The sequence below is a fragment of the Cicer arietinum genome, chromosome 7 (genome assembly GCF_000331145.2).
Source record: "Cicer arietinum cultivar CDC Frontier isolate Library 1 chromosome 7, Cicar.CDCFrontier_v2.0, whole genome shotgun sequence".
NCBI lineage: Eukaryota > Viridiplantae > Streptophyta > Magnoliopsida > Fabales > Fabaceae > Cicer > Cicer arietinum.
Genome location: NC_021166.2, coordinates 12560275 through 12582429, shown reverse-complemented (window position 1 = coordinate 12582429; position 22155 = coordinate 12560275). Strand labels below are relative to the sequence as shown.

The 22155-nt window shown below is 26.1% G+C and overlaps 2 protein-coding genes across 2 annotated transcripts; one reads left to right on the top strand and one right to left on the bottom strand.

Annotated features, from left to right (window-relative positions):
* The first annotated feature begins 9795 nt into the window (after positions 1–9795).
* LOC101499622 (homeobox-leucine zipper protein HAT22) lies at positions 9796–11392 on the top strand. The gene is made up of 3 exons (XM_004508987.4): positions 9796–10499; positions 10592–10671; positions 10820–11392. Exons 1-3 carry the CDS (start codon positions 9999–10001, stop codon positions 11103–11105), a joined length of 867 nt encoding a protein of 288 aa, XP_004509044.1. The 5' UTR covers positions 9796–9998; the 3' UTR covers positions 11106–11392.
* An 8241-nt stretch (positions 11393–19633) lies between these two features.
* On the bottom strand, positions 19634–21638 carry LOC101499308 (probable xyloglucan endotransglucosylase/hydrolase protein 6). Its single transcript, XM_004508986.4, has 4 exons — positions 21354–21638; positions 21122–21222; positions 20833–21029; positions 19634–20355 (listed from the first exon to the last, which is right to left on the bottom strand). The coding sequence occupies exons 1-4, from the start codon at positions 21568–21570 to the stop codon at positions 19965–19967; spliced, it is 906 nt and encodes a 301-aa protein (XP_004509043.1). The 5' UTR covers positions 21571–21638; the 3' UTR covers positions 19634–19964.
* Positions 21639–22155: the final 517 nt, after the last annotated feature.

Below are 22155 nucleotides of genomic sequence, written 5' to 3'. Positions count from 1 at the left end.
ATAATTTGTAATAAATAATACTTGTAAATGTTACAGATAGGACACATAATATTAAGAGTTATTAGGAGATAATGAGTTCCTCCGTTGATCAAAATATATAGATCAACAATCATTGGTTTGGTGGGGCCTAAATGTATGTCGTGCACATATGCATGCCGTCATACCTCCTCGTGTCTATTTCCCATCCATTGCATCAACTATATATTGGTGTAAAATTTGATCGATGTAATTATAAAATTTTAATATTTTAATTTTAGTCTTTGCAAAAAAAAAACACGCGTTTTTTAATTATTATGAGATTATTCTAAACAATTTTAATTTATATTATAATGAAATATGGTTAATTATATTTTTTTATTTTCTATTTTTTGAATGAATTTTTATAAATTTAAATTATTTTAGATAAATATCTTTTTTTTTATTTTTTTTTAAAATTAAATATAAATTCTTTAAATATAAAAATTTAAAATAAAAATAACAAAAATATAATTTTAATAATTATATTTTTTGTTTATTTTTGTGGAAGAACTTTTATAATACCACAAATATGCTTACAAAACAATTATTTAAAAGTTTAAATTTATATTCTGACAAGGATTAAAATTATTTGTTTGATAATTTTGTAAATAGCAAGAATTAAAATTATTTGTTTGATAATTTTATAAGAACAAAAAAATTATTTTTTTACATGTGTTAAAAATAAAATTTTATAAAGTTTAAAAACTTATTGAATCCTTATAAGGTTAAATAAAAATTTTGTGTAGTATTTGGATAATTTCACATCACTTAATTATTTTTTACCATACATATTTAACAAATTCTTCATTGGATGAGAATTTACATATCATATGTACATCATCCATATAAACTTGACTGGCAGCCCGTGGAATGAGGTTTTGCAAAAAAAATTAGTTTTCAAGAATATGGTGAAAGGTAAAAATGCAAAGAAGCTTTCTCATTTAGTTTAATTAGCCACTATATTGGGTTGGAGAGAGACGATGTACTTTTCAATGGAAAAGTGATAAATTTGACGAGCTCATGAGAAAATCAAAAGATTTGCTTAGATTAACGTTCATTAATTTGTAGAGTTTCATTTTTTCATATTGGTGGAGTAGTCCATTATCTAGCTTACATAATACATGATTTAAACTGTTGTAACTTTTATATGACATTTGAGTACACCTTATACTCACTGCAATAAATGTTTGCTTATAGAAAATCTATATAAATTTTTAACGAAATCTATTTTTTTTATATACCATTCAACTGTATAAAGATCAATTTCGTAAGCATTTTTTTTAACAACATTAACTTTTATATATTTCAATGACATAAACAAGTTTATAGGAGATGACATGATAACCACCATGACTGATTAATTACTTGGTTTCATGTCATTCTATAGTGTGGATGTGATGTGGAATTATTTTTGTTTGGTGATATGATTAAAGCAAATATATATGTCACATGAATAGTTTGATTATAGCCAATCATTTATGGAGTTGAAATTGAGCGACTAATAAAGACATAACTTATAATATCTCGACCTCATCAAATCATGTTCATTTCGATTTCTGTACATAAACCCATTTTTTAGCCTTAGTTTTAATTCCTTTGTGTCAAAATCAAATTCTCATCCACTTTAGGTGGATTAGAGTTCCAGAACAAAACAAAACATTGGTTGCCTATCTACTTTCTTTTTTGTATTCAGCAACTCAGTGACAAAAGTGATATATAATCCTTTTCTAAAGTATATAGTGGTACATCATACATGACATCTAATCTTCTTACATACACAATATTTAAACAAGTTGTGTAATAATTGATGACGTTGATAATATTTTATCAAATATCATAATATATGGATTTTATTTATTGGCACGTCAAACAAATGAAAATGTGTAGACTTACACACGGAGTTCGTGTAATAAATAATGGACTGACTTTAACAAAAGGATAGCATATTATTACAGCTTGAAATAATCTTTTATAAAATTAGAGATAAATTTAATATTTTTAATTTTTACATTTTGATTGCTAATTTAATTATTTTTAGTAGATGTAATAAGTATCAAGGGATTTATTTTATTGTGTAGTACCCAATTTTATCCGGTTAATTAAAATAGTTCACACAAAAAAAATAATTAACTATTTTACATTTATTATTAAATTTAAAAATTGTCATTTTATAAATCTGGTGCAAATTAAGTTTATATTTACACAGATGTTCCCATTACATTACACAAAAAATTAAACAAAATAAAAACAAAAGAAAGAAAGAAAAATACTATTTTTGTTTTCTTCTTGTACGTTTTCTTATTCCACCAAGCAACCACATCCTTTATTTTATATTTTTGTTAAGGTTATATTTTTATCATTTGAATACTCAATTAAAAAAGTCAACCACTTATTTTTGTAATTATACGAGATGGTTGATTTTACTGCAAAAACAAAAAAGAAATCACAATTTGATTTTATCTCGTGGACACACATTTTAGCCTATAAATTGAGATTAAAAAACAAAAATCAATCACGGGACCATAATCAACTAATACCCATAAAAATATCCAAACTCATCTTAACAATACAACCGACTAAAGTTAAATAAAATAGATAAGACCCGTTACAAATTTCTATTTAGTTGTACTCCACTGTGTACTAATGCATCTATCTTTATCGATATCTAGAAAGACATGTATTTTCTTTCAATTTTTTAAACTTTATATTATTGAAAGATGTAAACATCGTCTCATTGAAACCTAAAACTTAAAACTAGAGTTCATTATTTAAAAGATGAAATTTTATTTTGTTTGTGTGAGTAGTGTTTTGATTGAATTTTTTGTTTTTGTTTTTTTGTGTTTGTAAATTTTTAAATTCATGTTTTTCTTTTTGCCTAAGATAATTTGCTTTGAAAGAAGTGATTGTTTATTCACAGCCTGATGGACGTGATCAAATACTACTTTCTTCCCGCTATTCATATTTTTTTTTATGTCTGTATTCAATATATTCATGTTAACTAATAATATAATTATGTTGTCATAATGTTTATTCTATTTCACTAGTAAATAAGTAGTGTTAAGTGATTTTTCTTTTAAACTTTGGGTTGCGCTATTTAGTATTAAAAGGAGTTTTTTTTTTATAACTTATTTAATTAAAAAATATTTTAAAAGAAGTTCACACTTGTAAATAGTATTTTTTTTTTGTTTTATTATTAAAATGTATTTTTGTTTATTTAACAGATCGAATTACAAGTTCATATATCTTTTTTATTGTTATTTTGTTTTTATGTTTATTACTAATTTTATTTTGTAGAATCATTTAAACTTATTTAATTCTTAAAAAGAAAACAAATATAAAATTATAATCAAATATTAAAAGATTAATTATATGTGATATTTGTTAACGCTTTAGTTGTTAGGACGCAAGTTGTGACGACTTGGTTGTTCTAAAACTCATCTTCACAAATAAACTAATAAATATACGAAATTTAGTTTAAATTGATTATTTAGATGTGACATTTTTTTTAATCTTTGAGTTATTATAACACAAGTTGTACAACTTAGGGTTTAAAAGTTCATATTTATAACAAAAAATAATAAAATATTCTTGTATGAATTAAATTAGATGTGACATATTTTTATTCCTTGAGTTTTTGAGACACGGGTTGTACAACTCGATAGTCTTAAAAGTCACATTTCAAAATAATTATTCAAATCAAACAAACTCTTTTTTTTTGTTCTTCGTAAAAAACAAATTTTTTATTTTATGAACCACAAAACACATTGTCATTAAAAACAATCGACACCCGCATTTTCTATCCAACTATGTAGCTTTAATTTCTCAATCACTCCGGGAGATACGTAGAAGAAAGATCACACTTTTGTCAAACATATTAATAATTTTTTTTTCTCTTTCTTAAGCACACATTTATTTCAAAATCACATTAAAACAACAATTGATAGTCATATTTAATAATAAGGAGAAATGAATATATTTAAGTTAATATTAATTTTGCACAATTAATTATAGATAACCATATTTTTAGCGGATGTCACACGGTGTTAATATCTTCCCTACGCATAATCGATTCTCGAACTCAAAATTTGGTTCCAAAAGATCATTTTTTTTTATCTTTCTATTTTTAATGGTTTCTCAATATTTTATTAATTTTAAAATAAATTTTAATGGCGACCTCAATTAATTCGAGATACACTCGAAATTTTAAGTTGCGATATATTGTATAAAAGGAAAGGTTTTATTTTAACTCTTGAATAAAACTCATCTCCTCTCTCTGCCTTTTGAATGCTTAGTTTAAGAACTTAATTGGTGAGGAAAAAAAGGAAAAATGGTTTTAATCCAAGGGAACAAAAATTACAAAAATAATCAACAAGACATTACGCTCAAAATTTGATTCATGTATGTTTATAACTTTGAAATACTTAAATATATTTTTTGTCCTAAAAAAATCATAATTGTTGATTTTAGTTTATAAAATAATTGTCTAATTTTGATTTGAACTTAAATCAAAACAAAAATACATGATACAGAGATAACAATTTATTATAAAAAAAATCCTTTTTGAAAGGCTTTTTTGCATAGCTCTTTAAATTGACCAATTTCATAATCGGCCTTTTCAATTTTTTAATTAAGAGCTCTATTTTTCTACTCTATTACCTTTTCACTTTGAAGTTTGCATTTAAAGCTAAAATTAAAATAAATAAATAAATTGGTCTTGAGTGAATGTGGGTGCGAATGTTTTTTGATTTAATTTTTCAATTTCTAACAAAAAGAGGCCCTAGCAACATTTTGATCATATGTAATTTAAGATTCGTTCGCAAATAGAGAGATGCAATAAAACCTAAACTTAACGAGTTTTTACTAAATTAGGTGTCTTACAAGGGTGCATACACCATTTTGAATTTTTAGATTATGTACATGTCGACGAAAATGACATCGCATCAACTTTTCAATACAATATTTTAAGTCGATTTCACTAATAACCGTTTTTAAATGTTGCATGTGATTGGTTTTTGTTGTCTTTAAATCAACCACTAATTAAATAACAATTTTCTAGTTGTGAAAAAGGTATTTTAATCGTCATTTTGCAGAAATTGTCATTTTCATATTAATATTGTTTAAGTTAATTTCTACAAATTAAATTTTCATTGAAGCTCTAATCCAACTCTTATTCAATATCAAAGATTGCCTGTCAACAAATTGATATCATATATCTAATACTACAAAGTTTTTTCTCTCCTAGCAAAAAATTAATTAAATAAATTAAATTTATTATAGTTTTGATCATATGATTAATTTATAAATTGGATCTCCTTATTTTAAAAGTTAATAATTTTAATTTCATCATTTAACTTTTTAACTAAAAATGACGATTTAATATACTTTTAATATTATGACGTACAATTCTACAATATAAAATCATCTATATATATTAAATATTTACATGTCATTAATAAAAAAAAATATAAGACAAGTTCGAACTTCAATTATAAATTTTCACGACTTTGTATTTCACTTATACGAGTGTTAATTATTCTATACCATCATATTATATATTATTTTTTCACATTATTTTTTGATTAAAAAAAATTTTTAAACTGTATATTTTCAAAACAAAATTATCGATTTTATAAATTAATAAATATAAAAAATTAAAATTATAATTAAATGATTAATTTTATAAACTAACATATATAAAGAATTAAAACTGTAATTAAGTTAACAAATTATTAACGCAAAAAGGTTGCCACTGTACTCACATCGATAGGCACCTATTCTTTTTTTATACAATCCATTCCCTTTTTTTTATCACCTGAAATGTGTAACGCGTCACCTAAAAAAATTCTAATAATTATAAAAAAGGAAAACATTTCTAATGGATTGGCGTGGTCCTATGAAATTATTAATTAATTCTAACCACATAATTAATAGTCAAGACATGCATGCTAACCAAGCAAGCGTGCACTAACGCGTATGTTCATGACAAAGATTGAATTAGATTAACAAATAGATTTTTTTAATAGCTGAACGAATAATAAAACAAACATTTCATCAACAAATATGAGAGCTGGTGGTGTTATGTTATCTTAATAACGCCGTTATTTAACTTCTTTTTTCCACTAACAAATATATTACTTCAACTTCAAATTGTCATAGTACATTGATACAAAATAAATTTAAATTCCTTAAAATAAAATAAAAATATGCAAAAAAGATTACAACATTTAAAGATAATATATAAAACAACAACATATTTATAAATATGATAAAAATTATTGTGTTCAAAATACTTATGTTATAAAATATAACGTTGACGACGCTAAAATTATTTATTAAAATTTATAATTGATTAAAATAAAGTTATCAATCTAAACTAAACGAATACCACAATAAAATAAAAAATTAAACAATAGTGCATCAAGACTATAGACAAAATATCATCACACTCATAAAACAAAATCACAAAAAGAATGTTAACTAAAAACTAAACATGTGTAGAAATTATTTATTTAGATAAAATAAAAAAGATAAATTACTTGGAAGCTAAGGTGATTTTAGACTAATTAAAGTTAGTTTTAAACCACCTTTCTTTTGGAAGGGACTTAAAAAAATTTAAAGTAAAAATATTATATATCTCTTTAAATTGTTGTCACATTTATAATTTTAAGGAGGCAGGGGCTGCAGAGATCACCCTTAATTCAGCGTTATTTAATTTCCTTGTGATTATTTATTTTAGTTTAATTATAAGTTGATCATCAATTATGGGTGACCTAACTTCTGTCCCCCATCGCCGACAATGCATTATTGGAAGTGCTTATTGTACTAATACAGAGAAGTAGGTCCAAGAACACTTCACATCAACTTTCTAGTTAAGCAAAGATCCCAATTCTTGTTGATAAATCATAACTCTTTGAAACTCCAATTTTGTTTTGTACCTACTTTAATTTATTTTTTCCATTGGAAAATAAAACTAATAATATAGTGCACATCCCTTTCTAATCTCCACATTCATAATAAGCAAGAGAAAACCGTCCAACCATCTCTCACATTCTTCCATCATTAAAAAGTATGCAAGATTGGTAAACATGGTGACATGGTACCCATCTCTAACTAGTTAAGCCAAACATGGAGTGGGAGACAGTTCATGTGGGCTTGTTATTATTATGGAAAACACACTCACACACACACTTGTATACCAATTTCCAATCATCATATATATAGTATTTATTTTTTCTGGCTTTGTGATATTAATTCGGAAATTACTTATGAAGCAATCTTTTGATGAGTGCCTAAGAAAGTGTAATAATATACTCCATTCTTGTGTGTCTTTTTGCTTTACTTTGGAAATCATAGAGAGAGTAAAAATGTGAATTTTGAGAAAATGGATATTAAATAATTTCATGTATGAATAAGAATACAAATAAATTAAAATATGGAAAATTCTTTGACACCGTGAGGAAATGTGAATATTGATACTATAAGACAATACTAATATAAAATTTAAATATATTTTTTTTTTAATTTTAAATAATTGGTTATTGAGTATCACACCTACCAAGAATCAAATCAAGTGATTACGCTCGGATAAATAATAATTTTTAATTAAAGACGAATTTTTCAAAAAAAATTAGGTATTTTGGATTACTAGAACTCTATTTTTTTTAAATTAGATTTTTTTAAAAGGTAAATCATCATTTTAGTCTATGCCACTGTCATTTTAGTCTTTAATTCAACAAAAAAAACTAAAGTAGTCATCGAATCATCTAAATACCAATCAATTTAATTTTTGATGTTATAATGGTCATAAACTATTTAAATAGTACATTATGTTAAAAAAGAATTTATAATAATAAATAGTACATTAAAATATCAATTTAAATTTTTGAGTGAGAAGAACCAAAGAAACAGCATTTTATACTTCTCGACTATAAAATGGTACCGGAAACAAAAAACTCACGAAAAACCAACTTGGGCGAGTTTTAATCTTAAAAACTTTAAAGGCCGCGAAAAAGGAGTAAAGCAGAGTAAAAGGGGCCAATAATTGGACAATATGCAAAGTGAAACTACTACACAAACGCATTACGCAAGAAAGCATTTATAGGAAAAGAATTTAAGTGAGTTAATTAATAGTTTATTTAGATACAGTTATATTAGTACGTATGGTGAATCGAATCATCCACCCTTTTTGGTGTGTTATTCACTGCACCATGTGAAGTGTTAATCAACATTCTACAGCATCCGACCGAGAGAGAAAGATTATCCAAGTTTGTCTCTTAGAATAATGGAAGTAAAAGTATGGGCTCATAGGTCAACCTATCCTAAACAATTAGAGAGGAAAACTTCCTAATATCAAACACTATGAAATTTCTAAGATTTATAATACCCGACATTCAATTATTTAATGTCATGGTTTTTATATTTAATTATTTTAATTAAATTTAAATTATGGATTAATTTTTCTTTTAGAGTTAAAAATTTACTTATTTCAAATAATATTTACTTATTACTCCCATGAATGAACCTACTAATTAAAAGAAGGGATTTGATCCGTTCGATTAAAAATCTACTGCTAAGATTGTTTAAAATTGTTTTAGTGAAATTATAATTTGAATCACACGATTTTAAATCAATTACTAAGATTAATTATTGTAGAAATCCATGGACCTTCATTAATGTTGGAAATTTGGGTCCAAGAGTTATTAGGTTAGAATTGCTTTGTTGTCCACTGTATGGTCAATTTTGCTTCACATAAACAAAATTATTTTTGAACAAAAGGAGGTGAATCATATGCAGGTGTTAGAACAGCTACACGTAATGTTTTGGCGGTGGTTTGCTTTGAGAGAGAAAAGAAATAAGAGGTATAATTTTTTAGATGTAAAATTTCCTAGGTGGCTTGGTATGTTGTGTTTAGATTGTTAGAGGTGGTGCTTATTATGCCAAAGCTTATTTTTTACTTTTATTAGTGTTTCATTTTTCACACGAGAGTTGGAATATGGTTTATATACTCTCTTTAATATATATTTTTTAATGTAAGAAATTTTCTATAATATATTTTGATTTCTAAAAAAAAATGTTTTATTTCTTTTTTGGGTAGAGGGTTGGGGTTGAAGTGTTTTATGTTTATTTAACATAATGTGTAATTTTAGATTATTTGGAATAAGAGGAATGAATGTTTTTTCTCCAATAAGGTTCTTCATGTGTTAAGTGTGGTAAAAAAAAAAGTGAAGTATTGGAAATGACATTTGAGTAGGAAAAAAGTGTCTATTGGCTTTACTACAAATGGTGTGTTATTATTATTATTTGAATTGTATTAGTTAGGAAATTTGAATTGTATCATAACCTCTACGTTTGTGGTGTGTCTCACTTTTCTTATGTTTAATCCCTTTGATATTTTTATATAAAAAAATAGGATTAATAAAAATTAATGTATTTATTTAATTAATTTTTATAAAAATAATTTAAAATAGTATTATTGTATATTGGTTGAAATATTTCAATATTTAAAAAATTGAACGATTAGATTTTTAAATTAAAATTTAACTACTCTAAATTGGTTGAATTAAAATGATATTATTTAAAATAATTAAATCAAAGCAAACCAAATAAAACCGTAAATTATAACTGTTTAAATGAATGGATTGAAACATTGACTTATAATCATCTTTATATAATATTTTATTCCTTTAAAAAAAAAAATTCAAACACCATGATTCGTTTCTGAACTCATTGGAGGCTTTGATTAACAATAATTCTCCTAATAATCATATCCACCCACCCACCCACCCAAATGCCCCCACAAAAAGTCACATTCATTTTCTTTCCCCCAATTTACTCCCTCTTCTAAAAAAATGCTCCCACAAAACTTTATATAACCACACCATCATCTAATCATCCCACTCTTCCCCCTCACCTCACATCTCTTCCCAATTCCTTCTTCAAACAAAACACCATCACCATAATCTCTCTTTCTCTCTCTCTTGATGGGTCTTGATCAAGATGCTAGTAGTAACAACTCTGGCCTTCCACTTATTCTTGGTTTAGCTCTCACACTTTCTCAACAAGAAACCATCACTCCACCACCATCCAACAAAATCACAAAGCCTTTTAATAATTCCTCCAATTTCATCACTTGTTCAACAAGTAATAATCATAATAACAACCTTCAAGCTGAATTACCATCTCTAACTTTGGGTTTATCTTACCCCAAAAATGTTAATAACAATAAAGTTTATTATGAAGACCCTCTTGATTTTTCTACACAAACTTCACCTCATCACAGTGTTGTTTCATCCTTCTCTAGTGGAAGGGTCAAGAGAGAAAGAGATGTTAGCAGTGAAGAAGTTGAAGCAATAGAGAGAGTTTGTTCAAGAGTCAGTGATGAAGAAGAAGATGCTGTTGCTGCTAGGAAGAAACTTAGGCTTACCAAAGATCAATCTGCTATGTTAGAAGAAAACTTCAAACAACACAGCACTCTCAATCCTGTATTTAATCATATTCTCTAATTACTTCTCTTATTATTATTATTTTCATACTTTTTTTTTTAATTTCTCAAATTTTTGTGATGGATTAACAGAAACAGAAGCAAGCTTTAGCCAGAGAATTAAATCTACTCCCTCGTCAGGTTGAGGTGTGGTTCCAGAACCGAAGAGCTAGGTACATACATGCATATAATCATATATAGCCAATGATTTATTTTTAAATGAAATATTATCCTTAGATTAATTAAGTACCACATAAATGGCTGGCCAAGATTAATTTAGTTATGTTGTATTAAGATTTGTTTTTTATTTGGGTGATGCAGAACAAAGCTGAAGCAAACAGAGGTGGATTGTGAGTTTCTAAAGAAATGTTGTGAAACATTAACGGATGAGAATAGGAGGCTACAAAAAGAGGTTCAAGAATTGAAGGCACTGAAATTAACACAACCTTTGTATATGCCTATGCCAGCTGCTACACTTACCATGTGTCCCTCTTGTGAGAGGCTTGGTGGTGTTAGTGGTGGTGGTGCTTCCAATAAAACCACTTTCTCTATGGCTCCTAAGCCTCACTTTTACAATCCCTTCACCAATTCTTCTGCAGCGTGTTGATTTGTTCTTGGGATTTTAGTTTTCAAAGCTATGCAAAACTTCAAAAGGAAACAAAAAAAAGTTCCACCCACACAACCTTTGTATTTTTTGGGTTGAGGGGAAACGTATGTGAACTACATCTAGCTAGTAGTGAAAGATTAAGGATGTAATTAATTAATACTGTGTAGAAATTAGTAATTACTTATCAAAATTACTTTTTTACTTTTTGTTCTTTTAATTTCCTTTATTGTATTTTTGTAAATTGCTATAGTATCTATATATGAAAGTATAACTATATTTTTCACTAATTATTTGTTCATTTTTGTGTTGAGTATTTTTTTATATAATAAATTCAATATCTCTATGTCTTGAATCACCTAATATATGATAACTCTCACACAAATTTTTTAATGTTAAAAATAATGCGTACATGTTTAAAGCTCAAATTCCAGATATTTAATTAAAATAAAACAGATTATATAATTTATTTTTAAAAAAAATATAGAGATTTGGACTCTGTTTTTTAAGGTTATATAAACACTAATATAACACCTCATGTGTGAAACTTTCATCCTAAAATCAAATTAATTTTTGTTTTTTTGACAAATAAAATTAGGATTTGAACAAATCTTTGCATTAGAAAAAAAAGATATATTTTTGAAATAGTGGAAGGTGCCTTTCTAACATAATAAGAACGTAGTTGATCTAGGCACATTTTTTTCCTGTCTACTGCATATAAAATGATATCTCTATAAGCTAAACTTCCTTCCAAATTATTTTATTATTAAATTTTGAAAAACATTAGTATTTCTTTTTATTCCGTTGACTCTAAATATTGTTGAATCCTTAAATGGATGCAGAAATTTATCAGTATTCAAAAAGTATACTAGTATATAGTCAAACATATAATAATTAGAGGCAATTATTAAGTTAGAGAAAGGTTCAAATGTGTGGTGAAGGAGGTTAGCTCACGTGTTTCTGTCTGCAAATCAGTTGCTAAAAGATTAACTGAATGAGAGAGAGTAGTTAGAGAAAGCGATGACTAAGCTTGTGTGAAAAGACATAATCAATTGAAGATTAGCAAACAAAAGATAAGGTAATTAACATTTCTTTTTTCTCAAAGTTACATAAATATTATTTTAATAAAAATTATTTAAAATGAATTTTATTTAAAAAATTTAATTAATTTTTAATATTATCTTTCAATTACTATTATATATATAACTTTCAAATTATTATTATATTTATTTTATATTAATAATAAAAAAAAATCCATTAATAATTAAGAGAGATAGTTTCATAAAATGACTTCCTTCTTTCTCTTCATTATTATATTCTTTAAATGATATTTATTGTGAGATGGATAAAATATTATTTTTACTTTTGTGAAAAATTAGCAAGAAATTCGTGTTATCACATGAGTGACATGTCGATAATATTTTATGTCTCATTCGAATTTTAAATTAAAAATTCTTCTTATATTTATCAATAATAAATATTTATCTAATTTTTTTTATATTTATCAATCATAATTAAATGTTCCATGTTTTTTAATATTTATCGATGATAAATTTTTGTCACATATTTTTATATACTAGTGGTAAATATTTATTTAATAATTTTGAATATTTATCACTTGATAAATATGTGTCTCGTGTTTTTTGTGTACTAGTGTAAAATATTTATCTAGTATTTTATTTATATTTATCAATGACAATATGTCCCATATTTTTTATGTATTAGTGACAAATAATTGTCCTATGAATTTTTATATTTATTTTGGATAAATATTTATCTTGTGTTTTTTTATAGATTAGTGATAAATATTTTTTACGTAATTTTTTATATTTATCACTAAAAAATTTGTACCTTATTTTTTTTAATATATTTATTATTGACAAATATTTTATTTGTGTTTTTTAATAAAAAAAATTATGTGTCACTTACAAAAATAAATGAGAATATTAAAACAAAAAGAAGAACAAAATGAGCACATTTAACTTATTTTTTTGTAATTGATGAAAGAAGAAAGAAAAATAAATAAATAAATCAACAACTATTTATTATTGACAAATATTTGTTACATGTCATTCTTTCATTTCTCTGTTAATTTTATATTGAAACCACATATCTCTTTTTTTTTTTTTGTATATTATCATTGAGTCCTAACATAAAACAAAAAGACCAAATTTTAAATAGACAATATTGTAATTATGATAGTATTTTCTTTTCTTATATTAATAGTAGATATAAGTCACTCCTCTATCCAACAATAATAATCTTATTTGAAAAATAAAATAGTCTTCAAAATAATAGATGATTTTAATTTTTAAAATTATATTAATTATATATTTTAATTTTTTAATTTTATATTTTAATTTTAATTGATATACCACTCATAATTTAATATCAATTATTTCAATTACTCTATATGCCGTACGATAAATGACTTATTTGTAAAAAAAATATTTCAATATAAATTACTCTTTGAATTTTTAATCTATAAAATTAATTATTTTTTAATTGTACAATTTAGTTAACATATTATATATCACTCTTAACTCAATATCTTCTATTTTGTATTAAGATTAATTTTAGACAGTTGTTATTTTAAATTTGACATAGTTAATAAATAGATGTGACTTACCGTACAAAACTTACCCATCATTTTTCAAACATGACCTAATCTCCACCTTATATTAATAATAATAACCCAGTCAAAAAATAACAATAATATAATAAATTAATAATTAATAAAAATAATATTTATTTTTTAATATTGGTGAAATAAGCACGCGATCACCCACCCATCATGGGACACGGAGAGTAACTATTATGGGGTTGAATGAAGTTTTTTTTTCTTCTGTCTCTCACACAATTTGATTATGTGGGTACACGTACATGGTGTCGTCTCGTGATATGCTTTAGCTTTAAGGCGACTGGTAGGTCACACCCCCACGTGATAAGACCCAATAGGTCTCTCTCAAAATCTCAACGTGGGATTTTCCTTCAAGGTCATCATCCCCTCTATCTTTCTTTTCCAATTCCTTTTTGCCTGAATTAATTGCCCCCAACATGCATGCAAATAGTTCATTACTGCTCACTTCGATATTAGATATGAAAGCAATCATGTTCCAAGATCAATTTTGTTTATTTTATTTATTTTATTTATTTTATTTTATATTTAAATCTTATTTTATTTATTTTATTTTCTTTTATATTTAAAATCATATTAAATATTATTTTGTATAGTTGTTAACCATGCTAATGATATTTGTATGTATAATTGATAAATTTTCAAAATATTAAAACTCTTTAATTTAAAAGAAAAATATATAAATATAGAGAATAATTTGTGACATTATATTTTCAATCAAATTAACTTTATTTATAATTCTTTCATCAATACTAAAATTTTAAAGCAGAATTTAATTAATCCTAATCAAAATCTCATATTTGATTTTTACCGTAAAATTCAGTATACCTTTATTTTAGAAAATGTAGATTTTTCACCATGTATTTTATTGCTTCTTCGCAATTACATCATCAATATTAAATTTATTGATTAATTAAAAAATTGAAGTAATATAAAATTACTATTTTTTACCTAAAACACGGGATGCTGCTGCTTAATTTGATGAAATCAGTTTCGTATTATTCATCATATTTTTCCAATTAATTTATTATTTTAATCCAAAAAAGCACTCATTTCCCACCTCACATATCATTTGTGTTTTCCAACTGCTCAAAATGAATGGCAAAGATCTCGTGTCTCTATTATATATATACGTGTTAGCCAAGCTATCATGATTGGAAAAAATTGAGATGGGACCAGAAATATAACAACAAATGATACAGGTTATATTTATTTATAGATAATTAGGATTGAATTCTACTCATCATTCATAATAGGGTGGACCAATAAATTAATATCTTGAGAGGGACTTTCCAAGGAGACAACTTCCTGGAAACTACTACTACTTATCTGAGTCATTCTCAATACTTTCGTACACCATTTTTAACTTCTATCCCAATCATAATCATATCCTCTCTCACGAAAACACCCTCTTTATACTCCAACTCCACGAATATCTCATTGCCAAAGAACTCCAATAGTGTGAAAGCCAAGTTAAAATAAAGAAACTTCCACTTGATCATTTTTTTGTTAATTTGTAGTTGTTACTTGTAAACAAAACATTCATAATAGAATTAGTCAGAAGTCAATGCATGTGTTTGTTTCATCAATTGTCAATCCAACCAAGACCATATTTCAAAATTATAATTAACAAAACTTATGTTTTTTTTTTCTTCTGGATTTGCTATATATATTATACCACCTCCAATCTTTTATATATATATAAAATAAAATTTAATGAACAAAATTTAATATATTTAATTCAAAATTTAGATTAAATACATCAATTTAATTGATTTAACTTCTTTTTTTCGTATATAATTAAAAACAATCGTATCAATTAAATTTGATATAATTCAATTGATTGCAACTGAAACCTCCTTATCCTAAGAAATTAAGATGTAACAATCGAAGTTGATTATCACAGTAGAATGAATTGTTAATTTTCATTGATAATTTTGAAATTCACATATTGGATGTATGTTGTGTGTGCGGCTAGTGGAGTGGCTGTACTTGTATGAAGTACAAATGATGGTATTAATAAAATTTTGCTGCTAACAAACAAAATGTGATAATCAACACTAGTCCATATATGTTTGCTAAACTATATAGCCAATATTAATAAAAATGATAAACTAACCATTTTACCCCACTAAAATAGATCATGAATTTAATAATATAAGTTATGTGGTTTTAAATATAAGTAAAATAAAATTTGCTCAAGTAAGTTTGATATTTAATAAAAAAATATAAACTTAAGTACATCAACTCCTTTGTAACACCATTTTGTTTATATTTAAAGTTAAAGGGAGAAGTTTTGAATCATGCTACCCGCTGTACATCACTTCTGAATATAAGTATTTTTTGAGTTTTATAGCATTTTCTAATCTTAGTGAATTTAAAATCCACTCACATTAAAAATAAGTTTGATATAAAAAAAAAATTCTTTAGAATATTTCATATCAAATTATTATAAAAAATACCAAAAATATATACGAAATGCTCTAGTAAAAATTTAACAACTAATCACTACTAAGTACATTTAACTATAGATACCAACCAAACTAATTATTAATTATTACATACCAATAATTAACTACTTGTATCTATAGAGATAGAGATAATAGAGACTTAAAAAACTAAATATTACTCTCTTCAATACAAATATAAATAAATATAAAGATATATTTAAGTTTTTTTTTTCTTTATATTTATGACTAGATAAAAATAACGTAACCAACTCTAATTAATTTTATTATCTGAAATACAAAAATATATAATCTAACTTGTAGTATCTAGTCTATGAATGGGTAAAGAATCAAAACATCTTTGTATTGGATGTTTATTTCACCTCATGTCATGAAATAGTTTTCTGTTGAATTTGGTATATGATACGTGTGCGCACAAGTAATAGTCCTTGCTAAGTCTGAGGTTAATTAAGCGAAAGACATATGTCTTTTGTGTTTGCTATTTTGTCGGCCTATAATAGTATTAACTTTTTTTAAACAATAATAATTGTCATTATATTATTGTGTCATCGTTGAAGAGGCACTCAAAGCAAACTAATGAGTTGCACATTACAAAACCAGAGAGAAAGGGAAATAAAAGACAAAACCCACAAACGAACAAACCGATGCAGCATAAAACTAAATAAACCACCACTGCTGATCACATAAATTAACAAAGACTATAGGTGTATAATAGAAATGCAGCTGGGGCCCAATCCAGTATAGGAAGACAAGAACCTAAGAGACATGAACAAATGGGTTACCTAACTTACAAACATCGATCGTCCATTTGTTATATATCATAGACGTTACCCTAAATTCAGCCACATCAACTACTAGTACATTTTGTGCGTAATGATGGATGCAACAATATTAGAAATACAAATCTTAATTAACTATCACCATATAAAATAATCTTAACTATTATCATCTCTAGAATAAAATATAAATAAAAAATATTTAGAAAATTGATATATTTATTTAAAAATTAAAATAAATATCAGCTTTTTAAAAATTCTAAATTACTTACTTATCTCCCAAAAAGTTCTAAATTATTATGTCTCATTTATGTAAAAATCAAAGGTTAAAATATTGTGTACGTCTTATATTGTCGTATTATTAGATTGGGACAAATTTTTATGGATGAATCTGATCTTTAATTCGATAAAATTTGACGAGGTGCAAGTTAAATAAGGATGATGGCTCCTTACAAGACAAAACCACACGAATTGGTCAAATGTCTCCAAATACATATTTATAAACATAACTACTTTGGCATAACAATATTTTGTTACAAATTTTTTTATTAGTTTATATGAACTAGCTAAATACCATTCTCTCTTAGTTATATAGTTCATTATTACACAACACTGCATAAGACAATACATCATTTAGGTTTAACGCATTTATAATAGACTGTTGGCAATTGACCCTAATAATTAATTTTTAAAAAATAAAATTCGACATTTCAACCAGTTAAATTGGAAATCGACTTATCGCCATTGGTTTTATCTTTATTGTATTATAGTCTGATCGAACCAAATTAAATTTGATCTGAATTCGTTTGAATCAGGTGAGCAACTATTGACCATATGTTATTTCGACCAATCCTATGTTTGTTATTTTCTTAATACACTTTAATTTTTCATTTAAAAAAAATACATTACTTATTTATTTATTTATTTATTTTGTTATCGTGTTTAATCGTAATTAAACTAATTAAATCAATTTTGATTTGGGTCAGTTTTTAATATTGCCAATAATAAACTAGTATTGACGACTATATACGTCTATTTTTGCTAATATATTTTTCTTCAATTATACCTCCAAATAAAGGGTATATTACGGGGGGGATAGTGTATAAAGAAAAATGTGGTGGAATAAATGAGGGTGCAAAAAGTTATTCTATATTTTTGTCAACTTAACATTGAATCCCTTATTTTAGGTCGACATCAACATACAAATTGGTTAGGTTCCATACTCTTCGGCCCAATTATGAGTGTTAATTAAATATAAATTCCTGAGCCCAATCGGAATTCTATGGCTTAAATCTAAGATCATTGGTTTTACTTATGATTTTAATTAATGGTAGCTAAATCTATTTATGACTCTGCTCTCTCTTGTCATTATCTTATATTATAATTCGTTGTCTTCTCTGGAATACTGTTGGTCGAATCTTTTTCGAAGCATTCATAGATGGTGAAGTTTCAACGTCGCATGTTGTTCATACTATCTTGTCGTCTCTTTCTCTGGCACCAACACCAACTGAATTTCTTTTGTTAAAATAAATTGATTTAAATAAATAATAATAGAATAAAAAACTCAGAAAAAAAAAACTTCTTAAAAACTTGTGGATTGAAGTTTTTCGGTAACTTTCAAAAATTTCAAAAAAAGTATTCCGGTATTGTATTTTTTCGAAAAGGTTGAAATAAATTTTCTGGTATTGAATGAGTTGAATTCAAGATTTCAAAAGATTATCTTCTGTATTAAAAAACTTTTTTCATGTTTTTCGGAGTGTAATTTGTGTATTAAAAAACTCAAAAAAACTTTTCTAAAAAACACAAAATTTAGCACTCACTTCTGTACTAAAAAACTTAAATGGTAGAATAGTGAAAAATAGTAATTTTTAATATTTTTATGAAAACATATAAGTCTTTATATTCAATTTGTGGAGATATAAAATTAATTTGAGGGCACATGGTACAATTTTCCACGTAGAAATATAATGAGACCTAGAATTTAGTCTCGGAAAATCCCATGTGTTTAAAACTTTTTTTCTAAATAGGCATTTAGTGATTATAGCCTTCAGTTAACGGATCGAGTAAAAAGAATTTTTTGGTGGTGGCTTAAAACTAAGATTATTGGTTATACTTATGATTTTAATTAATAGTGGCTAAATCTATATACTTGTATTATAGTTTTTATATATGTATTATAGTTTTTTTTTTGTTTTTTTCGAATATATATGTGAAAGTAACTCGTGGTACTTTTGTGAGGATTTTGTATACCTGTATTGGTGTAAACTTTTGTTTAATCATTGGCACTTCTTGTGCTTTAGATTTTTGCCTAAAAATTCATTTAAAAATTTTAAATGTAGTTCAATCTCAAAAAATAATTAGACCAAAATACATAGTTACTTTTATGTTCGTATTGAAGTCCGATTGCAGTATTATACTAACTAATCCAACTTTTTGTTTGAACAGATTAAATAATAAAGTAACGAATTGGCTGGCAACAAGTTGAACAAAGCCCAGACCACCATGACCCTGAAGGCTATCTTATAGACCAACCACTTTTTTTTTTGTCTTTTTCCTTAGCCAGAAACATAGGAAAACTTTTGTTTTTTGTGTATGAAAACATAGGAAAACTTTATATACCATAATCCAAATAAATTGATACTTGCTATATAACATCAATTAAATAAATAATATTTATTCATGAATATTTCACAATAATTCCCACATGTTTTCTTTACACCAGAAATAATATTGCTCATTAATTATAAATAAAATATAGAATGATAAAGCCAGAAGAGGATTTTTGACTTATACAACTTACATATATACCCCTTCTAATTTGTGGTTTATATATACACACATTTTGTATAACACAAGATAAACAATTTAAAGGAATATCACATGCACGTAAAAGTATGTGGCACGAATATTGTGAACCACTAATTTTGCCGACGAGTTGAATATATGTGTATATGAATAGTTTTGTTTTTATTTTAGGTATTTAAATGCCTGAAAAACACTCTGGTGGGGTCACTGGGAACCTTGATTTATCTTGACAATAATCATAGATCACATGGTTTATACGAACCCACCTATACCTTCTAGCTTCAATTGCATTAAGAGCTTGATATGCAGCCCCTTCCCACCAATTTGTTGGGTTAGAAGCACATGAAACTGGTCCTGGAATTGCACATCCTTCAATGTCAAAATCCTTGTAATATGCATAGAATGGTGCTTTACTCCAATCAATTTTCTCTAAACCACCTCTTGTTGCCCAATTATCTGCTTCCCATAATGTTGAAAATACTCCCATGGCTTGCAATTTTGGGTATGGAATCCCTTTTGCTTCATTGTTCTTGTACACTCTTATGGGAATTTCATCCACATAGAAGCTGCTTGTGTTCATATATATAAGATGTTATTAATTCATTCAACTAATTAATTGCTATTGTGAAAATTAACTCAACCTACTTTCTGTATTCAATGTTTTTAAATATTATGTAAGTGAAGTTAGTTAATTCAATCGGTTTGAGATAAAAAATTTAAGAAAGAGAAAAAGTTAAAGACTTAAAATTCAAACTATAGTAAAAGAATTATTAAATAGTTACTGAGATACTAACATTTTATCTTTGCAATTTTTTAAAATTTCAACCGCATTTGTGATTATTTTATAATTCCAGGCAGAAATGTAATTGTAATTGTAATTGTAGTGGATAAAAAATTATAATTATATATGAAAAAAAAATTATGACAACTTTCTTTATCACTAAATTTAGTGAAGAACTAAAGACGAATTTCATGATTATTTTATTGTAATTCTATGCAATATGAGAATTAAAGTACTAAGCTTTTATTATTTTATTACTTACACAATATGGTGATGATTCCACAAAATTGAGTAAGTGTGAAAATCAGCAGAAGGATCAAACCATAGGTTAACCCTTTGCTCTCTATTACCCTTTCCATGTGCATAAATATTTGTTTGAACTGTATAAGGTTGTCCAGTGCGGTTCCCCAAGAACTCAAAATCCAACTCGTCACGAACAGAGTCAGTGTCAGAGTTCATCTACAACAAACCAAAAAATGTATTCAAGGATTTCTTAATTTACCTTTTAAAACAAATAAAGAGATTATGTGGTAAGGAAAAATTGAACTTACGTAAAATGCAGTTACTGTACCAGCAGAGTCTCCAGGTACAAGTTTGATCTTCATGCTAACACGACCAAACATGTACTTCACCTTGGAAGCAAACCCGCAACCTATTAAATAAATTGAGTATTTATAGTTAATATAATGTAACATGAGTTATTAAAATTATATTCCATGTAATATAAAATATTATAGTTTTTGACATTTGGACATGTATAGAATAATATAATATATAGTTTACCTGAGCCTTGGTCTAAGACGAGTTGGATTGTCCTGCCTTGATCAATTTGCTTGATATGGGAGTCAGACCACGTGACACGAAAGTCTTGCTGAAAAGTGGCTGGTCGTCCCAAAACACACATACTAGATACTAAAATCAACAATAATAAAAATAATAAATAAAAAACACCATGGTTTCTAGAAGGGTAAAATATGGCCATGGATGTGTGTATAAACATGTAATGTAATGCAATATATGATGAAGAAATTATATTTGATATGATTGTGTAATTGAAGTGGGGGTAGTGTGTTATATTTATACATGAGGATTTGGAAGGGAAATTATTAAGGGAAAGGAAAAGAATAATGAACAAGATCAATTTAATGTCAAAAAAAGAACATAGCTTTCCATACAGCTAAGGGTTTGCCGTCATTTGGACCTACCCAAACAGTTTGTCCTCTAACTTGGGCCCTTAAATCCTCTGTATACCTAATCATTTTCTGAGCGTGCGTGTCCAATATTAAATAATTTCACTAAAAACGAAAACCATTTAATGTGTATTCAACTGCTAATGTGGATTTTGATTATGTACAACACTTGCAATTTAATCATAGAGATTATCAATATTTTTTTATTTATTAAAAAGCAAGGAAGCTCTTATGAGCCTGGTTGTAATAAACTTATATCTTAAAATTAATGTGAGGGTCCTGTAGTTTAAGGCGAGACCATTAATTCATAATTATTTGAGCTAATTAAGTACTGTAGACAGCTGAGAGAGTTTGATTGATCACGAAGACACAAACGGGTCCGATTAAGAGTTGCA

Excerpts from the sequence above, each read along its gene's own strand:
- LOC101499622 (XM_004508987.4), top strand. The coding sequence starts at position 9,999 with ATGGGTCTTGATCAAGATGCTAGTAGTAACAACTCTGGCCTTCCACTT. Across the intron at positions 10,500-10,591 it reads AACACAGCACTCTCAATCCT|AAACAGAAGCAAGCTTTAGC; the intron begins GTATTTAATCAT and ends ATGGATTAACAG. Across the intron at positions 10,672-10,819 it reads TTCCAGAACCGAAGAGCTAG|AACAAAGCTGAAGCAAACAG; the intron begins GTACATACATGC and ends TGGGTGATGCAG.
- LOC101499308 (XM_004508986.4), bottom strand. The coding sequence starts at position 21,570 with ATGTTTATACACACATCCATGGCCATATTTTACCCTTCTAGAAACCAT. Across the intron at positions 21,030-21,121 it reads GTACAGTAACTGCATTTTAC|ATGAACTCTGACACTGACTC; the intron begins GTAAGTTCAATT and ends GGTTTGTTGTAG. Across the intron at positions 20,356-20,832 it reads TGGAATCATCACCATATTGT|CTTCTATGTGGATGAAATTC; the intron begins GTAAGTAATAAA and ends GAACACAAGCAG.